General features: G+C 43.1%; 1 protein-coding gene across 4 annotated transcripts; it reads left to right on the top strand.

Moving 5' to 3' along the window:
- Positions 1-783: 783 nt before the first annotated feature.
- On the top strand, positions 784-14,611 carry ZDHHC4 (zinc finger DHHC-type palmitoyltransferase 4). 4 transcript variants are annotated; one of them, XM_030846042.2, is made up of 8 exons: positions 784-865; positions 1,328-1,495; positions 2,158-2,281; positions 3,461-3,534; positions 4,035-4,213; positions 6,470-6,595; positions 8,325-8,569; positions 14,271-14,611. In XM_030846042.2, exons 2-8 carry the CDS (start codon positions 1,437-1,439, stop codon positions 14,559-14,561), a joined length of 1,098 nt encoding a protein of 365 aa, XP_030701902.1. In that variant the 5' UTR covers positions 784-865; positions 1,328-1,436; the 3' UTR covers positions 14,562-14,611. The 4 variants fall into 4 exon arrangements, with proteins under 4 accessions (XP_030701902.1, XP_030701901.1, XP_030701906.1 ...); XM_030846041.3 differs by lacking the exon at positions 784-865 and adding an exon at positions 885-1,131; XM_030846046.2 differs by lacking the exon at positions 784-865 and having other exon boundaries at positions 1,356-1,521.
- The last annotated feature ends 294 nt before the right edge of the window (positions 14,612-14,905 follow it).

Below are 14,905 nucleotides of genomic sequence, written 5' to 3'. Positions count from 1 at the left end.
AAATTAAGAAGCTGTAAGCTGGGTAGGTAGCAAAGACCGCAAAAGAGAAGCGCTTTAATGCCAGCGTTTGGAGATCACAGACATTTCCCCTCAAAAGAAGGATAGGCCTGGCTCAGTTACAGACAAGTTTTCAGAGGCATCGAGAATAGACTGGTCTCAGCTGATTCAGAGGCGTTCAGGGTAAAGGGGACACCCCACAGGGGACTTGTCAATGCTATGTTTGGAAGCAGCTTTTCTCACTCCAGGTTCAACTATCATTAAACAGCCTTCCTTCTTATCCTCTAGGTTTGGAGTCGAATCAATCGTCATGCTCCCAGGGGCAGGATGTTCAGAGGTGTTCTGAGACAGCAGGAGCAAAGACACTGGGACGGTTCAGACAGGTCCCAACGGTGTGATTGGCAGAAAGCAAAGCGAACTCTGTCCACCACTAAGACACAGGGTGTGAGCCCCTAGGTGTGCCTGCCCTGGGCCGCCCGGGGTCCCTGCTCGGCTGGGAGCCGAGCCATGACTGGGCTCTACCCAGGCCGGTGGGCGGCTCGGTCCGCTTCCCAACAGCGGCGTCGTCGCCCGCACCAGGCCTGGGACAGTCTCTTTGTAAGACTTCTGGCAACGGCTCTATAAAGTTGGACCTCCCAGCCGTCAGACTTGACCACATTCTGGAGGAGTCAAAGCGGGAAGCGAAAGACTACTCCGAGGGTGCAGAACACGAGCCGCAGCCCCGCCCCACCGTCTGTCCGCACGCACCTCCGCCGGAAGTCGGCCTGGCCGATGGCGTCGCGTGATGACGTCACGGATCCACCGGAAGTCTGGGGACGCGCTCTAGAGGCGCGGACCAGGTGCGGCTGGCGTTAGACTGGTCTCGGCGGTAAGTCCGCCTCCGCTGGGCTGTTAGATACCCGGCCTGGCACAGGGCCCTTCGTCTCCCTGTTTGACTCGCCCTTCCCCTTTGTATATGGAGCTGCAGCCCCACCTCCACCCCTCCCGGCGCACAGATCTTCTGCACCTCCCATCCCCCCAACCCCGGTTTCGGCTCCCGGGGAAAGCGCCGGCCAGGCCCACCCGCTGGGATCTTCGGACGGGGAGTAGCATCGGGAATGCTTTTCTGTTGGGTCCCCAGCGTGGACTCCTCAGGTATAGGGATAAACACCGAGATCCAAGGCTCCCGGGTTATTTCTTCCCAATGAGCTTTTTGTCTAGAAATCTTACAGCCCTGTACATCCTGCGGGGTCTCAACATCCCTTGACTTCCAAATTCTTTTACACAATGTATTCCGCCCCTGACTCCTAGCCTGTCATATTATGTGAGGGTTGAATTGATGTCTCCGCAGCCAGATCCAGCTTCCTAGAGGAGCCATGTCTCCTGCAGCTTTGGGTGCCACCTGTTGTGCCGGGCGCACGCCGCTGAACAAGAGGAGATGCCTTTTGGATTCTCCGTGAATGTTCGGAGGAGGAATACCAGAGCTGCCGGCTGAAAACTATCCAAACAAAAGAAATATGTAGGCTGGGGACCCTGAATCACTTCGTGAGAATTGCTGCTCTTTGTTTCCTCTGTCTTATCTCGTGAGGATTTCCTAGTTTGGTTATCTTAATTGGAAGTTCTGCCCAGAACCATATCTGCCAAGGCCAATAGTAACCATTTCCAGTTTCTTAATACAGGCCTGTGTGTTGACTCTGGTCCCCCTGGGTGATCCCTGATTGTTGTGGTCACTGTCCTGGAGGGATCTTCATAGGACAGCATGCCTGATCCTGGCTGGGGCCCCCTGACTGCCTCTGGTGGATGCTTGTTCCAAGAGCAATGTCAGCAGATTCTTTTGGTTACCTTCATATCAGTGTCATTGTGAATATTTATATTCAGGGGAGTAAAAGACTGATTTATCGTTGTGGGAGGGAAGGGGGATGCATTTTGCATATTCTTCCCCACTTATTTTGGGATTTGCAGGCAGGAGATGCCACAAGGCAGACCACAGTCGTTTGATTAGGAAACTTTTGAAGGGTGACCAGGTGGGAAGCCCCACTGAGAGACAATTTGTGCTTGAAGGATGAAGAATCCTGCTTGGAGTCACTTAGGGAATTGGAGTCACTTAGGGAATTGATGTCTGAGAATATGTGTTGGACTATATCCCTCAGTAATAGTCACACTCCTTCTGTTCCTTTGTAGCCCCAGGATGGACTTTCTGGTTCTCTTCTTGTTCTACTTGGCTTTTATGCTGATTGGTGTTGTTACGATCTGCATCTGCTTGAAAACCCATTGCTTTAAAGGCCTGGTCAGAAGAGGAGCACAGGTAACAGTGATGGTTGGAGACCACGGGATTTTGGATACCACCAGTCTAAAAGGCTCACCAGTTTTCTGTCAGAACAAAAAAGAGATGTCATTTTTTATTCGTTCGTTCACTTGTCCTTTCATTTATGGCACTTGCAGTATATTCGAAAGTCTCTCTCTTTCTGTTTTTGTTACTGTTGAAAGTAATCTTTTTTTAAAAAATTTATTTAATTTATTTATTTTCCCTTTTTTTGGGCTGTGTCGGGTCTTAGTTGCAGCACACAGGATCTTTGTTGAGGTATGCGGGATCTCTTCGTTCCGGTGCTTGGGTTTCTCTCTCTAGTTGCGGCGCTCAGACTTCTCTCTAGTTGTGGTGCGCGGGTTTTCTCTCTCTAGTCGTGGCACGTGAGCTCCAGAGCATGTGGGCTCTGTAGTTTGCAGCACGCAGGCTCTCTCGTTGAGGCTCGTGTGCTCAGTAGTTGTGGCACGTGGGCATGTGGAATGTTAGTTCCCCGATCAGGTAATGAACCCGCATCCCCTGCATTGGAAGGTGGATTCTTTACCACTGGACCACGAGGGAAGTCCCAAAAGTAATCTTTTGATGATGCTTTAAGAGAAGATAGCATTCTTAAGGTTGGCTGTTTTTCTCTAGAGTTGATGCCTGTAGTTGGGCATGGATATGAGCAGTGTCTGCCTGGAGGGGCCTGATGGGTGAAACTGGGGGTAGTGTGAGTAGAAAGCTGAACATCGGGCCGCCCACACTCCTCCAGGGATCAAAGTGAGCAGAATTGGGGTGAGCAGCCTTGGGAAGGGGTTGGCCTGGTGGGGGGACCTGGGCTAATGCTCCGTGATCTGGAGGTCGACTCTGGAACCTAGGATTGAACCCAAGGCAGGGAAAGGCTACATTAACAGATCACATCAGCATTACCTGATCCAGCCCCTCTGCTCACCTCTCTTTGCCTGAAGACCCCAACTTAGTGCCTTGTTTGGGGTCAGGATGGAAATGGAGGAGTTGACATCATAGGAAGGCCAGCTGAGGGAAGCCCTCCTCTTTATTCTCACTTAAATCTCTTCTCTGCTCACATGCAGAAACATGCGTTAATATCACCAGTATTGCTGGCTGAAAGGGAAGCATCTAATTTGTTTAGGTGTGGGGAGAAAGAGAAATGAAACTGAACCTTTCTCTTTTCTTTTGTTTCAGATAATTTCGTATATAATTCCAGAATGCCTTCGGAGAGCCATGCTAAGATTGCTTCATTACCTCTTCCATACACGGTATTTATATTTCAGAGTTTAAGTATTATCTTCTTTTCTGTTTCGATTATTAACTGTTGCTGTCCTCTAGCTCTAGGAGGTTCCTTGTTTGTTCCCAGCGTGATACAGGGAGGGATGCTGCAGGGATCAAGAGTCCTGGGTTCAGAACCTCTACTGACAGATAATCTACCTTTTATCTCTGGGGTTTTGACATATCAAATTTTAAGTATCAATACTTAAAGAATGGGAAAGTATTGACGTGCATTTCTGTAAAAAGAAATATATACTGATACTGAGACCTCAGTTCCCAACAAAGATGATGATGATAATAGATAACATTTATTGAGTACTTACTATGTGGTAGGCACTAGGTGAAATGTTTCACATGATTTCTAATGTAATTCTTACTGTTGTCTCAAACCCAAAGGAAGTGGTTGTCCGTTGGTTCACCTCCTGTAGTGTGGTGTGATTTTTTCACAGAGAAGCCCCTGTGAACAAGTCATGTACCTGTGTCCTTTCAGAAACCACACCTTTGTTATCCTGCATCTCATCTTGCAAGGAATGGTTTATACTGAATACACCTGGGAAATATTTGGCCTCTGTCAAGAGCTGGAGTTCTCCTCGAATTACCTTTTTCTGCCTTATCTGCTGCTGATTGTAAACCTGTTTTTTTTTGCCCTAAGTTGTGAAACAAACCCTGGTAAGTTGAGGCGCTTAGTATAGAAAATGGTGACAGATCAACTGTCTGTCTCACTGACAGTGCTACAAACAAGTAGTGATCCCTCCAAGGGCTTTGCAAAAAATTTGCTATGTAGGGTTTGCATGATCCTTCAGTTTTGAATGTTTTTTAGTTTTATTTTTTTCTTCTTTGTCCCACAGATTATTTAGAACTATTTAAACATTATCACTTAACTGTGTTATATACAGAGCTTGCCGTCTATATGAAACTGTTTCTTTTAAAGTTGTTACTGATATTTGCATTACGCCCAGGCATGTGGTCAGTTTCTGTAAATGATCCATGTGTTCTTGAAAAGAGTATTATACTTTCTAGTCCTTGGGCACAGGCAACGATATAAGTCCATTAGATCAAGATGTTAATTATGTTCAGATTTTTATATTCATACTAATATTTTTGTTTGATTACTGAGAGAGGTATGTGATCTCATTCTGTTGGTAGATTTGACAGATTTTTTCCTTCACCTATTTTGAAGCTATTATATGAGTGTGTATGTGTGTGTGTGTGTGTGTATAATAGATATATATACTCATATTATACGTATTCAAGTTTAGAATTAGTATCATCTCTTGAATCTTTTTTCAAAATACAGTGAGCCTCTTTGTTACTAGTAATACTCTTTGCTCTCAAGTCTCCTTTGTCTGATACTCATATTTATTATTACACTGTTTTTAGAAATATACTTGCTAGGTATTTTTTTTTCCCATCCACTTATTTTAATAAATTAAATTTATTTATTTATTTATTTTAAATTTTTGGCTGCGTTGGGTCTTCATTGCTGCGCGCGGGCTTTCTCTAGTTACGGTGAGCAGGGCCTACTCTTCGCTGTGGTGCACGGGCTTCTCATTGCGGTGGCTTCTCTTGTTGCAGAGCACAGGCTCTAGCTGTGCAGGCTCAGTAGTTGTGGTGCACGGGCTTAGTGACTCCGCAGCATGTGGGATCTTCCCCCACCAGGGCTCGAACCTGTGTCTCCTGCGTTGGCAGGTGGATTCTTAACCACTGCACCGCCAGGGAAGTCCCCATTCCCTTATTTTAATCTTTTCTATCCTTGAAGGACCAAATGTCCATTAATTAATGAACAGATAAATAAAATGCGATATACCTGTTGGATGGAATGTTATTCAACCATAAGGAGGAATGAAGTACTTATACATCCTATAACATGGGTGGATCTTGGAAGCATTATGCTCAATGAAAGAAGCCGGATACAAAAGACCACATATCGTATGATTCCATTTATATGAAGTATCCAAAAAAGGCAAATCCATAGAGACAGAAAATAGATTAGTGGTTGCCATGGATTGTGGGATTAGAGAAATGGAGAATGACTGCTGAAAGGATTTCTTTTTGGGGTGATGAAAATGTTCTAAAGTTGATTGTAGTGGTGGTCGTACAACTCTGTGACTATAAAAACCACTGAATGGGGGCTTCCCTGTGGGCGCAGTGGTTAAGAACCCACCTGCCAATGCAGGGGACACGGGTTTGAGCTGTGGTCTGGGAAGACCCCACGTGCCGCGGAGAAGCTAAGCCTGTGCGCCATAACTCCTGAGCCTGCATGCCACAACTGCTGAGCCTCTGTGCCACATCTGAGCCCACATGCCACAACTACTGAGCCCTGTGCCACAACTACTGAGCCCGCAGGCTGCAACTACTGAGCCCGTGTGCCACAACTACTGAGCCCGTGCGCCACAACTACTGAGCCTCAGCGCCACATCTACTGAGCCCACCTGCCACAACTACTGAGCCCACGCCCTACAACTACTGAGCCTGCGCGCCACAACTACTGAGCCCGCATGCCGCAACTACTGAGCCCGCGTGCCACAACTACTGAGCCCGTGCGCCACAATTACTGAAGCCCACGTACCTAGAGCCCGTGCTCTGCTACAAGAGAAGCCACCACAATGAGAAGCCCGTGCACCTCAACGAAGAGTAGCCCCTGCTCACGACAACTGGAGAAAGCCTGTGCGCAGCAATGAAGACCCAATGCAGCCAAAAATAAATAATAAATAAGTTAATTAATTTTAAAAAAACAACATTGGGTGGTACACTTTAAATGGGTGAATTGGGTTTATGAACTATATCTCAAAGCTGTTAATTTAAAAAATAAATTATTTGGAATATTAAATACAGCAGTTTTAGTTGTGCTTTGCCAGGACAGATTGTGTGAACATCTGGTCCACTATATTGCTCGAAACTGACACTTGTCCTTCCTTTTTTCAGGTACCATAACAAAAGCAAATGAATTACTCTTTCTTCAAGTTTATGAATTTGATGAAGGGATGTTCCCAAAGAACATAAGGTGTTCTACTTGTGATTTAAGGAAACCAGCGCGATCCAAGCACTGCAGTAAGTCTGGTTCTGGCCCCTCCAGCTCTGCCCTCGCACAGCAGACAAGTGGGCTTCATCTGTAAGGGAATGTTACATAAATCTAGAAGCAAGGCCATTTGACCTCCAGACATGAGGCGGCCTCTGTTGGTAGGGGATAGTTAGATAGTGGTTTCTTTGAGATGCCTAGAGGTGAGGTCTTGTGTTCTCCTGTAGTGGGTAACCTTCAGCTCTGGGCAAAACAGCCCTTCCTTTGCCACATGGCAGTGCTTACTGCTCAAGAGATGTTTCTGTAGGATGTTGTGTTTGCAGACTTCAGTCCTGGCAGAGCCTACTCTTCTGGGCAGTGGCCAAGATTCTAGGTTAGTGCTGTCCAACAAAAATATAATGTGAGCCACCGATGTGATTTAAAATTTTCTAGTAGCCATGTTGCAAAAGTAAAAATAAATGGGAAAAATTTATTTTAATTATATGTCATTTAAGATATCTAAAATACCATTTTAACATGTAATCAGTATAAAAGTATCATTAGTGGATTTTTTTATATTCTGTTTTCATACTAATTCCTTGCAATTCCGTGTTTTTTACATTTACAGTACATCTCAATCAATAGACACTAAATTTTTTTTTTTTTTTTTTTGTGGTACGCGGTCCTCTCACTGTTGTGGTCTTTCCTGCTGTGGAGCACAGGCTCCAGACGCACAGAGTCAGCGGCCATGGCTCACGGACCTAGCTGCTCCACGGCATGTGGAATCTTCCCGGTCCGGGGCACAAACCCGTGTCCCCTGCCTCAGCAGGCGGACTCTCAACTACTGCACCACCAGGGAAGCCCGACACTAAATTTTTATTGGAAATTCTTGATTTGTATTTAGATTTCATAAAACTTACAGTTGAAAGAGCTGATTCACATTCCGAAGCTATTCTAGACATTCTTAAAAGTTTTTCAATGACTGAATCAGTACCAAAACATCATTTTTCTTGGGACTTCCCTGGCGGCACAGTGGTTAAGAATCCGCCTGCCAGTGCAGGGGATACGGGTTTGAGCCCTGGTCCAGAAAGATCCCACACACCGCAGAGCAGCTAAGCCCGTGTGCCACAACTACTGAAGCCCACACACCTAGAGCCCATGCTCTGCAACAAGAGAAGCCATAGCAATGAGAAGCCCACACACCGCAACGAAGAGTAGCCCCCACTCACCGCTGCTAGAGAAAGCCCGTGCACAGCAACGAAGACCCAACGCAGCCAAAATAAATAAACAAATAAATAAACCAGCATTTTTCTTTAAAATCCATATCTATATTGACATAATGGTTCGTCTTTATCAGAAGAATTGATTTGACTTTAAAGCAAAGGCATCAGTTTTAAAATTATGTCTGTCCAAGTTAATAAGTTCACTAATTATCACTATAAGTTCACTAAAATTATGTCTGTCCAAGTTAATAAGTTCAGCATTATTCACATTGATCTCAAAGGAGCAATGCATAATTGAAAAACAGCTGCGAATTTATCAATATCAACAAAGTATTCTTTCAAGTTTCTCTTGTAGCCACATTTCAAGTGCTCATTACTCACATGTGGCTACTGTATTGGCTACTGTATTGTCCCCTTCGGTTCTGAAAGCTTGGTGACAGCAGCTGCCACTGACACTACCAGCTCATCCTGCTAGTGTCAGTGTGTGAAACTCAGTAGGAGTGCACGGTGTCATTATCAAGGATCAACGCAGGGTTGTGGCTCCCCCATTTCTGTGCAGGTGTGTGCAACCGGTGTGTGCACCGCTTTGACCATCACTGTGTGTGGGTGAACAACTGTATCGGGGCCTGGAACATCAGGTACTTCCTCTTCTACCTCTTGACGTTGACGGCCTCGGCTGCCACCATGGCTGTGGTGAGCACTGTGTTTCTAGTCCAGCTGGTGATGGTGTCGGACTTGTACCTGGAGACTTACATCAATGACTTTGGACACTTGCAGGTGGTTGACACTGTCTTTGTTGTTCAGGTAATTAATATTCAGGTAATTATGTTGTGGGCTGTATGTTTCTGACTTAAGGTTTAAAAATTGGAAAAAGGGCATCTGTTTTCTGAGTCAAAACGTGAAGGCATTCCTTTTTTAAAAAATTGATATATAATTTTTAAAAATCAATATATAATTCACACACCATAAAATTCACCCTTTTAAAGTATACAGTTCAGTGGTTTTAATATATTCACAGAACCACATAACTATCACCACAATCTAATTTCAGAACATCTCATCATCTGCAAAACAAACTCTTATCTATTAGCAGTCACTCCGCATTCCCTTTTTCCCCAGACCCAGGCAGCCACCAGTTTACTTTCTGTCTTTATGGGTTTGCCTTTTCTGGTCATTTCACATAAGTGGAATCATACAATATGTAGCCTTTTGAGCTGGTTTCTTTCACTTAGCATAATATGTTCAAAGCTCATTCATTTTGTAGCATGAATCAGTGCTTCATTCCTTTTTATGGCTAAATAACATTCTGTTGTAATCATTTGAGGAACCACCACACTGATTTCCAAAACATTTGCATCATTTACATTCCCACCAGCAATCTATGAAGGTTCCAATTTCTCCACATTCTTAACAATACTTGTTATTATCTTTTTTTTATTATAGCCATATAGTGGGTATGAAGTGATACCTTACTGTGGTTTGATTTGCATTTACCCTAATGACTAATGATATTGAGCATCTTTTCATGTGCTTATTGGCCATTAGTATATCTTCTTTGGAGAAGAAAGTTTAAGGGAGAAGCAGCTCATTTTTATTTGGGTTGTCTTTTATTCTTGTGTTGCAAGAGTTCTTTTTTGTATTCTGGACACTTGACTCTTATCAGATACAGGATGTGCAAATATTTTCTCCCATCTGTTGGTTGTCTTTTCACTTTTTTGATAGTTTTCTTTGAAGCACAGAAGTTTTAAATTTTGATGCTCAATTTATTTTTTCTTTTGTTGCTTTGCTGTAGTGTCATAGCTAAGAAATCATTGCTTAATCCAAGATCATGAAGATTTACACTTAAATATTCTTTAAAGTATTTTATAATTTTAGCTCTTACATTTAGGTCTTTAATCATTTTGAGTTAATTATTATTATTTTTTTTTTGCGGTACGCGGGCCTCTCACTGCTGTGGCCTCTCCCGTTGCGGAGCACAGGCTCCGGACGCGCAGGCTGAGTGGCCATGGCTCACGGGCCCAGCCGCTCCGCGGCATGTGGGATCTTCCCGGACCAGGGCACGAACCCGTGTCCCTTGCATCGGCAGGCGGACTCTCAACCACTGCGCCACCAGGGAAGCCCCAACTTTATTCTTTAGTTTGTGGATATCCAGTTGTTCCAGCATCATTTATTTATTTATTTATTTATATTTTTGGCTGCGTTGGGCCTTCGTTGCTGCACGTGGGCTTTCTCTATTTGCAGCAAGCGAGGGCTACCCTTTGTTGTGGTGCACAGGCTTCTCATTGCACTGGCTTCTCATTGCAGAGCATGGGCTCTAGGTGCACGAGCTTAGTTGCTCCATGGCATGTGGGATCTTCCCAGACCAGGGCTCGAACCCATGTCCCCTGCGTTGGCAGGCGGACTCTTAACCACTGTGCCACCAGGGTAGTCCCCCAGCATCATTTATTGAAAAGACTATTCTTTGCCCATTAATTTACCATAATGTGAAAGTCAAAGCCATTCTTTAAAAACTCACTTGATTGCTAAAAGATTTCTATTTCATTTATGGGAAATGGCTTACGAGCAGTCTTTTTTTAGGTAACTGCCTAATTCTCCTTGAGTGTTTTTTTCCTTTTGTTTCAAAGAAAATAAAATGAGCAAGTGGGACGTATTAAATGAATGCAAGGTTGGTTCAATATTGGGAAATTGATTAGTATCTTATACAGCATTATTAAGTATTAGGAACAATGATATTATTTCTCTAGATGCTGAAAAGCCTGTCAAAAAATTCAATACCCATTATAATAAAAGCACTTAGAAAATAGGAATTGAAGGATATTGTCTTAATATGATAAAATACACACATAGTCCTAAAGCCTGCATCTTTCTTTTTAACTCTTATTTTAAAATAATGATAGATTTACAGGAGGTTACAGGAATTCTGTGCACCCCTAAGCTCCTCTCCCCATGCCAGAACCCCTGTGCAACCACAGCACAAAAGCAAGAAATTAACATTGGCACAGTCCACAGTGTCAGTTATATATGTGTTCGTTTGTGTTGTGTGTGTAGCTCTGTGCAGTTTGTCACATGTGTAGCTTTGCATAAGTGCCACCACAACTAAGGTGCTCTTCTGTCCATCACCACAGACTCCCTGTGTTATCCCTGATACCCACATCCTCCTCCCCACCTCCCTAATGCCCGGCCACCACTCATCTGTTTTCTATCTTTGTTATTATGTTATTTATTGTTACATACATTAACAATTATTAACAATTAACAATTGTTAATAACAATTAATTATTAACAATTAACAAAATGCTACAGTAGCATTTTGTGATTGGTTTTTTTCACTCAGCACAGTTTCCTTGAGATTCATCCTAGTGGTTGCATGTATCAGTAGTTCATTCCTTCTTACTGCCGTATAGTTTTCCGTGGTGAGAATGGATCACAGTTTGTTTAATGAGTTAGCCTTTGAATGACATTTGGGTAATTTCCAGTGTTTGGCTATCACTAACAAGGCTGCTATGAACATTGGTTTAGAAGCTGCTGTGTGAAAAGTCTTCAGTGTGATTGTTGGGTTGTATGGTAAGTCCATTTTAAGTTTTGAAAAGGAGAACCACACTGTTTTGCAGAGTGCTTGTACCTTTCTACATTCTCCTCCCCAGGGATGGGGGAGTAAGTGGTTTCTCTGCATCTTTGCCAGGTTTATCATTATCACTGATTTTCACTTCAGCTGTTCTCATAGGTATGTCATGATACCTCCTTGTTGTTTTAACCTTGAGTAGTTTTTATTCTCAAGTTTTTTCCCAATTATGTATATTTGTAATCATATTGAAAAGTTAAAAGAATAACAGAGTGACTACCCATATACCTTCCACCTAGATTTTAAAATTGTTAACATTTTAATCTGTTTTCTTTCTATACGTGTGTATATATTTCTCTGTATTATTAGAAATAAGTTGGAGATGAAGTTGCTTCACCCCTAAATACCTGAGCATGCATTTTTTCAGAATGTCAACATTCTCATACGTATCTACAATTCTATTATCCCATGTAAGAAAAGTAATAATAAATCTATATACTCTCTAGTCCATATTCAGATTTCCCCGTTGTTTCAAATATGTCTTTTATAGCTCTTCTACCTCCTTGAACCAGATTCCATTTTATAGTTATGCATTACATTTGAATATTACGTCCTTTTATTCTAAAATAATGCCCCTGCTTTTTTTTCATTAAATTGACGTTTAGTAGTCTAGTTATCTTTTAAAATGTCCCATGTTCTAGATTTTTCTTTTCCTAATTGTCATCTAATTTTTCTCTTTCTTTATATTAGTGTAAACTGGAAGTTAGTTCTAGAGCCTTGATTAGATTCAAGTTAAATGTTTTTGGCAAAAATGCTTCCTAGGTAGGGATGTGTATTTCATAGTGCATCCCATCAGGTGACATAGGAGCAGTGAAGCCCAGGTTGATTCATTGGTTTACGGAGGTGACCACCAGTTCCCTCCACTCGTGAAGTGCATTTTCCCCTTTGCAGTGGGTAATCTTGTGTATATGGTTTTGTTTTTGTATTTAGGACTTTCTTTAGGATAGATTTCCAACAACATAAATACTGGGTCAAAGACTGACAACATTTATAAGTCTTCCGATATTTATATATGTTGTCAAATTGCTTTTTAAAACCTGTGGTTAGAGCAGTGTGTAAGTGTTCCTTTCACTGCATAAGAGCAGGCATTGATGATGCCTGGGATGGGAAGTGCTTCTAGTTTGACAGAATATGGTTTACCCTTTTTTACAAATTACATTTCTTTCATTACTTTTGATTACTTTCCTTGTCTGTCAGTCATTGGTATATCTTTTTTTGTGAATTCTGCCCTTTAATTGTTTACCTATTTGATATTAGAATAACTTTTGGTTTGAGGTCTTTGGATAATAATGGTAGTTCATTCTTGTTATATTTGTTTTCTGTTTGTGTGTCTCATTTTTTGTTGTTTAAAAAGCTTTAGGGCTTCCCTGGTGGCGCAGTGGTTGAGAGTCCGCCTGCCGATGCAGGGGACGCGGGTTCGTGCCCTGGTCCGGGAAGGTCCCACATGCCCCGGAGCGGCTGGGCCCGTGAGCCATGGCCGCTGAGCCTGCGTGTCCGGAGCCTGTGCTCCGCAACGGGAGAGGCCACAACAGTGAGAGGCCCGCGTACCGCAAAAAAAAAAAAAAAGCTTTAGACATTCTTCCTCATCGAATCTGTCTCTTTTCTTTGTAACTTCAGTTAGCAAGTCTCTCGCCCATCGGGAGTTTTGATGGAGTTTTGATAAGTATCTACTTCTTTTCTGCTAACTTTTAAAAATATTGAACTCTTTCAGAATTATTTGTCTATCATAAAAACAAACTTATACAAATTCAAGTAGTCCAGAACTTTTAGGGGTCGGGGGAGGTGGGAGAAATAAGGAAGGTAGTTATTCCAGTTGAAAGATGAATAAGTCCTGGGAATGTAACGTACAGCATGGTGACTGTAATTAACAATACTGTATTGTACATTTGAAAGTTGCCAGGAGAGTAGCTCATAAAGGTTCTCAACACACACACACAAATTGTAACTGTGAGGTGACAGATGTGTTAACTAACGTTATTGTAATCATTTCATTATATAATATATATAATCATTATGTTGTATATTACATGCACCTTAAACTTTCATAATGTTACATGCCAATTATATCTCTACAAAGCCGGGGGGGGGGGAGAAGAAAATTTAAAACATCTTGGACAAAAGTAAAATATAAACTGGGAATTATTCCCCTCCCCTCCCAACAGTTTCATTCTCCAGAGACAACCACTTTTATAGTTTGGTGTACATTTCAGGCTTTTTCTCTCTGTTTATTTATATGGCCATACACTTTCATGGAGTTAGTTTTGTTTTTACACAAATAGGATTCCATTGTGATTTTTGCATTTTGTCTTCCTTGTTGGGCAATATATTACCGACATCTTTTCCAAATTAGTACATAGACACTGACCTAATTTAAAGGCTCCTTGTTGTTCCATAGCATGACTATCCCAGAGTTTTACTCTTCCTCCTGGATGGACATTTAACTTGTTTCTTTTGGGAAGAGGGGCTATTAAAATCAGTGCTACAGTGAATACCCTTGTACGTGTATTTCTGTGGTCGTATTGTTTTCAGAGAGAGATTGATCTCTTCTGTCCGTCTGGACTTTATGTTGATGCATGAACTAAGATCTACATTCATTTCTCTGTTTATTTTCTGAATAGCTAACTGGCATCATCTCCTGAGTGTCCTTCCCCTTTTCCTTCAATGCACACACTTAATTTATCCCATATGAAATTCTTCCTGGGAGGTTTGTCAGTGCTGTTTTTGGTTCTGATTTTGTGTTCAGTGGGTCAGATGTGTATGGAGGTGGGGGAGCTGGGAAGGCAGTTCTGAAGTGTATATGGACGTGACCATGGCCGGTGGTTCCTGACCCCGACTCGTGTCACAGCCTAGCTGCCTAACGTGCTGCTTCTTCTTTGCCCCCAGTACCTGTTCCTGACCTTCCCGAGGATTGTCTTCCTGTTGGGCTTTGTTGTGGTGCTGAGCTTCCTCCTGGGGAGCTACCTGTGCTTCTGTCTGTACCTGGCCGCTACCAACCAGACCACTAACGAGTGGTACAGAGGTGCCCGAGCCTGGTGCCAGCATTGCCCCCACGTGGCCTGGCCCCCGTCAGCAGAGCCCCAGGTTTACCGGAACATTCACTCCCGTGGGCTTTGGAGCAACCTTCGCGAGATCTTTCTACCTGCTGTTGCACATTATGAGAGAAAGAAGAAATAAGAATGGGAGGAGTGTTACTGCCTTTTAAATATAGTATATGTTTATTTATACATATGGATACTTCTTTTTTAAAAAATTTTTATTTATTTATTTGGTTGCGTTGGGTCTTCGTTACTGCACGTGGGCTTTCTCTAGTTGTGTCGAGTGGTGGCTTCTCTTATTGCGGAGCACGGGCTCTCGGCGCGCAGGCTTCAGTAGTTGCGGTCATGGGCTCTAGAGCGCAGGCTCAGTACTTGTGGCACACGGGCTTAGTTGCTCCGTGGCATGTGGGATCTTCCCAGACCAGGGCTCGAACCCGTGTCCCCTGCACTGGCAGGCGGATTCTTAACCACTGCACCACCAGG

This window comes from Globicephala melas, chromosome 15 (genome assembly GCF_963455315.2).
Source record: "Globicephala melas chromosome 15, mGloMel1.2, whole genome shotgun sequence".
NCBI classification, from domain to species: domain Eukaryota; kingdom Metazoa; phylum Chordata; class Mammalia; order Artiodactyla; family Delphinidae; genus Globicephala; species Globicephala melas.
This window is presented reverse-complemented; position numbering and strand designations above follow the sequence as displayed.